General features: G+C 39.1%; 1 protein-coding gene across 2 annotated transcripts in view; it reads right to left on the reverse strand.

Annotated features, from left to right (window-relative positions):
- Positions 1-7,198, reverse strand: part of ECHDC1 (enoyl CoA hydratase domain containing 1) — a 35,465-nt gene extending 28,267 nt beyond the window's left edge. The window contains exons 1-2 of one of the 2 annotated variants that reach the window (XM_009695169.1): positions 7,180-7,198; positions 2,861-3,082 (exon numbers count right to left, since the gene is read on the reverse strand). In XM_009695169.1, coding sequence (XP_009693471.1) covers positions 2,861-3,082; positions 7,180-7,198 — 241 coding nt within the window. Of the gene's footprint in view, positions 1-2,860; positions 3,087-7,179 lie in introns of those variants that run through there. The other variant, XM_009695170.1, reaches the window with a different exon arrangement.
- Between the last annotated feature and the right edge of the window lie 2,060 nt (positions 7,199-9,258).

The raw sequence follows: 9,258 nt of genomic DNA on the forward strand, positions 1-9,258 counted from the left end.
GTGACCAGCGAAGAGCAACAAAGCTGGTGAAAGGCCTGGAGAACAAGTCTTATGAGGAGCAGCTGAGGGAGCTGGTGTTGTTCAGCCTGGAGAAAAGGAGGCTGAGAGGAGACCTGATCACTCTCTACAATGACCTGAAAGGAAGCTGTAGTGAGGTGGGGGTCAGTCTCTTCTTCCAAGTAACAAGCGATAGGATAAGAGGAAACAGCCTCAATTTATGCCAGGGGAGGTTTAGATTGGATATTAGGAAAAATGTCTTCACCAAAAGGGTTGTCAAGCATTGGACTAAACTGCCCAGGTACGTGGTGGAGTCACCATCCCTTGGAGGTATTTAAAAGACGTGTAGATGTGGTGCTTAGGGACATGGTTTAGCGGTGGGCTTTGCAGGGCTAGGTTAATGGTTGGACTTAATGATCTTAAAGGTCCTTTCCAACCTAAACGATTCTATGATTTTATGTTTTGTACCTTTCTAAAGGAAGCATACACGTATATGTAAATTCACATCTGCCACCATCCAGAAGCTCTGCCATACAGAATCAACAGAGTTTATTTGAGGGGGGTATCTACAGGCTCTGGCTGATGAAGTCAACCAGGTTTTGCTGCGGCACTTTACAGGTTGCGCATCCCATCCCTTTTCATACTTCTCCTGAAGGGCGTTACTCGATAGACAACAAAAGCGGAAGGATCAAGTGCTTGCTAGTTCCTCAGCAACTACGGTTCACAGACAGTAATGTTAAAATGACATGAAGACCAGTATCAATTAATATGCCATATTATCCACTGCAGTGGCCAAGGGGCCAGCATGATTTTGGTTCTACTGTCCCTCCTGTAACAATGAAAGTCTCTGGCAGAGGTGCATAGTAGAAAGAAGCAGTAATCTCTTGAACTGCCATAGTAAGATTTTCCAGTACAAATTTTTGTAGCTGTTACCTAGCAAAATGGAGTACTGCTCTCTACAGGGCTCTACACACTACCGTAAAACAGAACTGCCTGATCCCATGCCTCATTTGCTCTGTGCTAATCAGAGTCTGCAAAGACAGAACTATTAATTTCCTCATGGGTTTATGTAGCTCCTCTTTGCTACTAGAGCATCTAATTCACATACACTAATAATTTATTTTCACAGCAGTCCCATAAGGAGAGAAGAGATTATTTTACAGGCCACTAACTTAGCCAGAGAAAATATCTGCTAATTTTAGGTGCTCAACTTGAGATGTATGATATGATTTCAGTACTTTAACATTATATAGCGCTTCATATAGTCAAAGCACAGCTACCAGTGGCCTAAATAGCAGCTGCGACTACTCAGCACTTCAACAAATCAGTTCTGAGCCCCTTCTGTCAAACATCCAGAAAACAGAGAACATAGTTTTAGGTTTCTATAAAAGTTTAGTTTAAGCAATTTGACCTGTATTACATCTGATCTCCATAGCAGACTGGGCTTTACCTGTCCTTTCTCCTTTTGCTGTTAGATCTCATTTCTCACGCCCCTTTCAACTTCCAGAACACATAGTCTACAAGCTGTACATTGCACACCTCTGTTTTGAGTCAAAAATAAAAATTAATGTGTAGAAAAAGAGGAAACAATGACATCATCATGATTGTATAATAACAGGTATGCTGACAGGGAGGCACTCAGAAGGACAGTCCCCATACTACCATCTTTTAGCTACAACTTCTCAAGTTAGGCAATGATTTTACACACAAGCTTTTAAAGGGAAACAAAAGAGAAACTGCAGACACATCTAGGTGCATTACCACTAATTCTGTTGTTCCATCAGGTTCTCTTCTTTTCAGCTAACAATCATTAGTGGAAGGAGTAGATTAACATTCTTCATGTAAACAGCCCTACATTTTGCTAGTGGGTTGCAAACATATTTGTTGACAGCAAAGGAACAGCAAGAACTGGGCAGAAAAACTAAACAGCAAAAAGAAATTAACAAGATGACATAATCATATCCATTTCAAAATACTAAGAGAAAAAGGCATTCTTACAGTAAGGGCTTATACGCAGATCCAACTCAGGCAGATGCAGACCCTGAACCTGTGTCACTTATGTCTGAAGAGAATGGCATAAATTGGAATATTCTAGACAGTTAAGGAGAGGCAGCAAATATACCTATCTTGGAGATCAAAAGCCTCTCATAATACAAGATTAATAAAACAGGGCACTTGGTTTTAATAGCTAAGTATTGTCCAGTGTAAAAGCATATTAAATAGATTCCTGATCTGCAACAGCTGAGAATACTCAGCTCATTTGATCTTTAACTAACCAGTCATTGGTATTTAAGACATAAGGCAAATGAAGAAGAAATGGAAGCCAGTTTGAGTGACTGGAAAAGACCAAATTACAGAATCTTAACCTACAAGGAAGGCTTTAGGTAAAGAACAAAGAAGTAAACTCACCCTTTCTACACCACCTACAAAACAAAGATGGCATCTTCCCACTCCCATAAAAATACCCTATATGTTTCCAGAGCAGTAGCAACAAAATGAAAGGAGATACAAGAAAGAGCACAGTAGCAGAAATGTGATTTAAAAAAAAAAAAAAAAAGAAGAGGGGGAGAGGCATGTTCTGCCAGACAGTGCCTGTGCTGTTGAGAATTTCTTATATTCTTATGACATTTATGGCAAAGCTACGATGCAGAACAGTGGGCATTTGCTGCACATCTGAATGAAACTTAAACATTCCTTCTTTTAACTAAGGACTGGTAAGGCATAGCTTTCCTTTTTGTTTACGCAAAATGCTGAAATGGGTAACTGAAGAAGAAAAAACCAAACAAACCAAAAACAAAAAACCCAAAACAAAAAACAAACAAAAAACCCCAACAAACCAGCAATCCCATCAACTAATTAATACCTGTAAAGGCATTCATTAGCTTTGGGTTGTTCAAAGTAAGTATTCCAATGCCATTGTCTTCTTTGGAAAGGTTGATGGATCCACCAGCAAACTGCTGGAGTTTCTTCTTTATTAATTCTTCCTCATAGCCATGAGCACCATTATACAGCGACACTCTTCTCTGTTGCAGTATCCTTTCCTTTGTAGTCTGAAGTAAGTTCTTCCACAGAGAAATAGCCATTTCTGGAAATAAATGGGCGAGGGGGAGGGAATCAGGAAATTTCTTTTGAAATCCATCTCAGTCCTCTGACAGAGAGGGAAGCAAGACAGCAGAAACTAATATAAAGGTGATGCAATCATAAAAGTCTACAGAAATTACTGCAGATTGTATTTGCAAAATTCTTAGTTTGAGTCTACTCCCACAAAGTTAATAGCAGTTTTATGAAGTGATTTTAGTAGTTAAGCCAGAATTAGCATTTTAAAAAAATCTTTTCTTCTAAAAATTACCCAAAAGTATTTGTGTACAGAACATGAAAGAGGCACAAGAACTGTAGTAAGACTCTTACATATTCCGTTAGACCAACTTTCTCTGTACTAATCTTCCAAACCCTCCTCCACCCTACCCCGTAAAAAAATACCCAAACACCCAAAGCCCATGCCTCTGTTGGAGGAAAGATCCCATCAAAACCCCTACTTTTCAGGATCTGGATCTCCTGCTTTTCTGTGAGCAACTATTGCAGGAAGAACTTCCTGAGAGAAATACTTGAGGAAAAGTTCAGTACTGAAGACCATTCCTATATTGAGGTCCGTCTCCTGTCATCTAATTCCATTAACACATTTGTCACACTCCATCTTAAGACTAGTTAGTCTGCTTAGCCCCTAGTAGCTACATGCTTTTCCCAGTCATTCCAATAGCACTTTGAATTGATCTCACTTGGACGCAGAGCACTGGAACCTGTGCAGTACTCCAAAGGAGGAAAAGTGTACAATGGTATTATATATTGAGCATCACACTTGCCTTTTATACATGTACATAATATTGGAAAACTATTTCTATGTACCAGTCTACCCATAGCTTATTACTCCGCTATTTCCACTCTACAATGTATGACTGTACATCAGGAAACAAGAAAGTAATTATCAAATATTATTCCTGATCTGCGGCTCCGCCTTATTTTCTTTACTTTGGAAAAGGGTCTACTGGAGAAAGTGGTTTACAAGTGATTTGAAAGAAATGGCGTAAAGTCTGAACTGGAGACAGCTGATCTGAAAAAGTCATCTTAGAAGCCACTCAGAGTGGGAAGCAAAAGAACTCCCATAGGACACAGGAAAAAAAGTTTGTTATATCTAAATCTTGCAATTTGCTAGACTAGTCCAAGCTTTGCCCCAACACCCTTTTTAATGGATGCAGCTGTTCAGAAGACATGGTAGACACTCATTTTTTGGAGAACTGGGAAAAGACCATCTTTGTTTCTTAATCATATTTGGCAGAAACAAGATTCTTTCAAAATTGGCAAGAAGCTCCTGGAAAGTTTTTCTAAGGTGAACCAGAACACAAAGATATTCACCGAGACAAGATTTGGTGACAGCTATATTTTATGCTGTGTTCAGGGCATCTTACAGTTTACAGACTCAACGTTTTTAAAACATTTCTTTTATACACATGAACAAGCAAACACACATTAAAAAAACCACACACAATTAGTTCATAATGAAAGGAGTGAACAGTCCAGTCAGGTGAACACTGATCTTGTCCACAGCTGTACCATCCCACACTGAAGTAGAAAATGCTTCTGTTGGGGCAGGTACAATCCTCATCGAAACAGAGGAGGGGTTTGCACAGCAACCACATTACGGCATGCGGAGGCGTATGCATCGTACCAGGCAATTTCGAAGAGCCGCCTATGCCAGTAGATACATACCTCTCCTGCCGCACTGCATCCACCAATACAGCACTATCTTCAAAAGTTCAACACAAAGCAACTAGAAAGGTCTATAAGAATTTATGCGTTATAAGGTCATATACACTGGAATAGGTCAAGGGATCCTTTTTTTAACATCTGGTGAGACACTTTGAAGGGTCTTCTGAGTTCCTTACTAAATTCAAGGTTTTAATCTGTCACGATCAACTTTTCTACACTAAAGTGTAAACTAATTAATTAAAATTTAATCAAGTTAAAATCTAATTGGATACAAGATTCATTACTTCATAAATAATATCACCCAACTGATGCTGCACCTCAACACTCTCCATCCACGCACATTCTAATGTTGTCCGCAACGCTTCAGCCATCACCTTCAGAGCTTTTAAAATTGCTCCTGTTAAAATTTTATTTAAGAGTAAAAGCAGGTTTCCAAAGCTCATTTCTCAGCTAAATGATTCTTTTTACATTCATGCTCTCAGAAGAGAATTGGCCTTCCATTTTGTCTAAAACCTTAATAGTCATTCCCCAACATATATTCATGCAATAAAACCTTCCATCCAGCTACTAGTTTTTGGTCAGGAGAGAGCAAACATTAAAAATATCAATATGCAGGCTTTCATTGCAAAGCATAGCTTGAACAATCATAGCTCCCAACTTTTAATGAATACAAAGCCTCCCCAAATCTCGTAAGAAGACAGACTAGATTTAATTCTCTAGAAAGCCACAATGATTGGCTTGAAAGCAAAGGGGGGAAAAAAAAGTCTGTTCTGTTAACCTAACTCCTTGCCAAATTATACTTGTTTGATCACTTTTACACTACCTAGATTTCTCATGTCAAAAATATATACAGAGCAAAACAGATTTAAGATATGGAAATTTTATTCCACCGAAAAAAGAGTCTGTCATTTTCAGCTGCGTGGTTATATGCATTAACAGCTCTTAATATTATCACTATGGTAATAAAGAGCATCAGCAAGTGAGGGATTAGAAAACAAATTGGACATCACTGCCTGCTGATCATGACTCATGATTAATGACTCATGCAAGGTATTATCATTGAATTATTTTCTTTAAAACCATCTCTTACAGTACTGGTCAGTACCCAGTACTTTTTTTAATAAAAACAAGATTATTTTAACAGCTCAGTCTGAGAAAGCGAACTACTCAGGAAAAGCATGATATTTAAGCTACAGCGCTCTCAAACGAACGGGATTTCTGCTGATCTCTGACTAACAACATCCAAAATTTCAGTCAGTACGGAGCACTCGCAACTTACGGCATAACTGAGATTGATTTTTTTGTACAGTAAGTGAAAGCAGTGCAAGAGAGAAATGTTGCAGTAATCCACACAATGTTGTGGAACAAGCCGAGAGATATTTATTACACTAAAATTTTCAGATTTTCAATTTCACATAATTACATCTATTTAGATATACTGACAGAAATGAAGTCTTAGTCCAATTTGAAAAAAGTCAGACATACTATACCCATTAACATCTGTAGCACAGACAGTTTATGCACAGTTTTTACAGTGAAAAAAAAATCTGACAGTATAGGAATAACGAACACTGTGGGCAATTAGCACCTTTCAAATGTTTTAAGTGCTACAGCTTCATGTATCACTGGTGACAACTAAGAGATAAGCTGACAGTACGGACATCAATAGTTGTTCATTCCACAGTTATTGCACCTTTTACATAAAACAACATTTTAAATCCCATTTGGCACTCAAGTGATTTTGTAACACTCTTGCCTGTGGGCTAGCAGACTCGGTTAATATGAACACGTATCGAATGTCAACACTTGAGAATCAAAGGAATGACATACATTATGCAAGAGCAATATACGTATCTACATGCACACACACACACACAATATAGGTATTTTTGTGTATGCATATGTATCAGAGGCCACCTGAAAGTCTGTGGTAACTGCCTCGTTAAAATTCAGCTCTCACAATGTTAATAAAAAAAATATTAGGGACAACACCAGCACCAATATTCCCTAACTGAGCAGATTCTTTGGGAAACTAATAAGCCCCAACTCTTGAACAAGCATATTTGCCCTTGCCATTCACCGCTCCTTTTTTTGGATGAAGCTATCCTGAGATAAAGTGCAGCAGAAATAAAGGGATCCAACATACAAAATCCACAAAAGAAATCTCAGGGAGGAGAAAATATTCAAATGACATAACAAAAAAAACAATTAGAAAGACACTGTTGTGACACTGCCAAAGGCATCAAAGGCAGCTGACAGGTCAAGAAGCACATGAGAACTTGATGAAGACCTCCAGCAGCTGCAATTTCAGTGACAAGCACAGAAGTGCTAAGACAGGGTATGGACAAAGGGATAGAAGATGTGAACTGAAGATGATGATGAGATGATTCACAGTTCAACCCTGTGTGGGTGTCTCACCAGTCACTGTAGAAGGCATTCATCTGTACTAGAGAGCAGTGACCATGACTGTTGGATGTTTCACCGAGTTCCTGCAGTGACTGACTAATCAATGGAAAGCAAGTGGCGACCCAATGCTGAGGACTGGCACAACTGACCCTATAACATTAAAGCAGATGAAAGAGCAGAAAGTGAAGCAGAAATATAACCAAAGCATGAAAATAGTCCCTCTGTACAAAAAAAAAGTACATTGAAAATGAGTGCAAATCATTAACACCAACTACTGGAACCTGGGACAGTGGGCTGGTGGGTGATTGGAGGTGGGGGGAAAGAAAATAAATTCCAGTGTTGGACAGAGAGAAGGAATTCAGAAACAGCAAGATCAAATGGGGCCACCTTGGATGCAAATCAAGACAAGAGCATAGGTCTCATAGTGAAGAAGAAGTCACTGGATCCAGCCTTCAGACACAAGAAGGATGTAGGAGGGAGGCCTCACCTGCAGGGTTCCTCCCCAGCACTGGCTGAACAGGCCACTGTTGCCAGCTGCTTGTCAGCACCCCTCACCTGAAGGTTACAGAGCCCTCCATCTACCTCATCCATGTCGGCATCTCTCTTCTTTCCTTCACTGATGCGTGGGTTAGGTTAACTTAAACATCTTACCTGACAGGTTCTTCCCACTCTACTAATTACCAGCTGAGGCAAGCTGAGGACAGTCACCTCTCCAGCTTGCTTACCTTCAACTGGAAGAAAGCAGCAAGCGGATCTTAAGCATGAAAACCTACTGACAAAACATAACTTACAAATACAGAAACTAAACAAAGCTTGGGAAATTCTGCCTCCCCAAGAAGGAAAATGTACCTTCTCTATGGCATCTCTACACACAGCAGGAAAAAAAAATTCAACAGGAGCCACTTTGACGCCATGGCTCTCAAACTTGCTGAACCCTGTTCAAATTTTCAGTACGTTGTCTCTGGTACCCACATTGTAGACAAATTAGGTGGGATCAACAGTCTCTCCAGTTCAGCGTGAAAATACTTAAAGGGCTTTGTGACTCCTCTAAAAACGGGTTTTAGAAGTAGCTGGTATTATATCAGACAGTTTTTTAGCCTCTATACTACTGTTGAGAAAAGAACAAAAAGTTTGGGCCTCCTAGTTTCTAGATGTCGGCATTAGAAACGTTTACTTGCCCAGGAGCTAAGAGAACAAGGAGTGAGACGATGTCGAAATTAACTAACTGAAATGGCTTCAAATCATGCACAAGTGAAATAAAAATAAATTGCGGAAAAAAAACTTTTAACATTGTAATTAAAAAACCCTTGTCTGCAGTTCCAGTTTTAAGCTGGCTTACCCTGTATAGCTCTTTTCTGTTTCAATCTCTCCTTTTTTCCTTATTTTTTCACTCCTTCTGAGCAGCTCAGTTCTGGGGATAGCAAGCTAGGTGTTTTCCAAATTATTTGGTTTTGTTTAGTTTTGTATTTTTTAATGGTCCCTGAGGCCAAGGTTTAGATATGAATTGTCTCTCTGTTCCTAACCAATTATATTATCTTTTAATCACATTTTAATAATTTTGAAGACCTAGTAAACAAATCACACAGAAACATACCCAAATCCAGTGATAAATAATGGCACTCAAGGATGTAAAACAGCTGACAAAAGAAGTCTTTCCATAAATACAGATGACATTACCCAAAACCGTTTGATTTTGGTCATATGGTGAGTACAAGATCTTGAGTTTCACAACAGAGGGTGAGAGTAAGAATCCGTTATCTTCTGCAAAGAGCACACAGGCCCTTTATTTTTTAATGCTTTGATCTGAAGAGGTTCTCTTTGCCTCTGTCAGGAAAGGATGCTCTGTAACAGTGACAGAAAACACTTTTAAGCTCACATAAAGCTCACTGCCCACTAGGTGTATTTTAGACGCTTTTAAAACAAATAGACGCGCTACTTCACAGAAGCGGAAACAATCACAAGCAACTCACCACTTGATGTTTAGTCACCGAATCCTACACCTTAAAAAGCATTAAGAATGAATTTATTCTACCTGTAACCACAAATACTGATGCTTTCCCAATGATTACTTTGCCTTGAAAGCTGTAAAAA

The sequence above is a fragment of the Cariama cristata genome, unplaced genomic scaffold (assembly GCF_000690535.1).
Source record: "Cariama cristata isolate BGI_N322 unplaced genomic scaffold, ASM69053v1 scaffold14752, whole genome shotgun sequence".
NCBI lineage: Eukaryota > Metazoa > Chordata > Aves > Cariamiformes > Cariamidae > Cariama > Cariama cristata.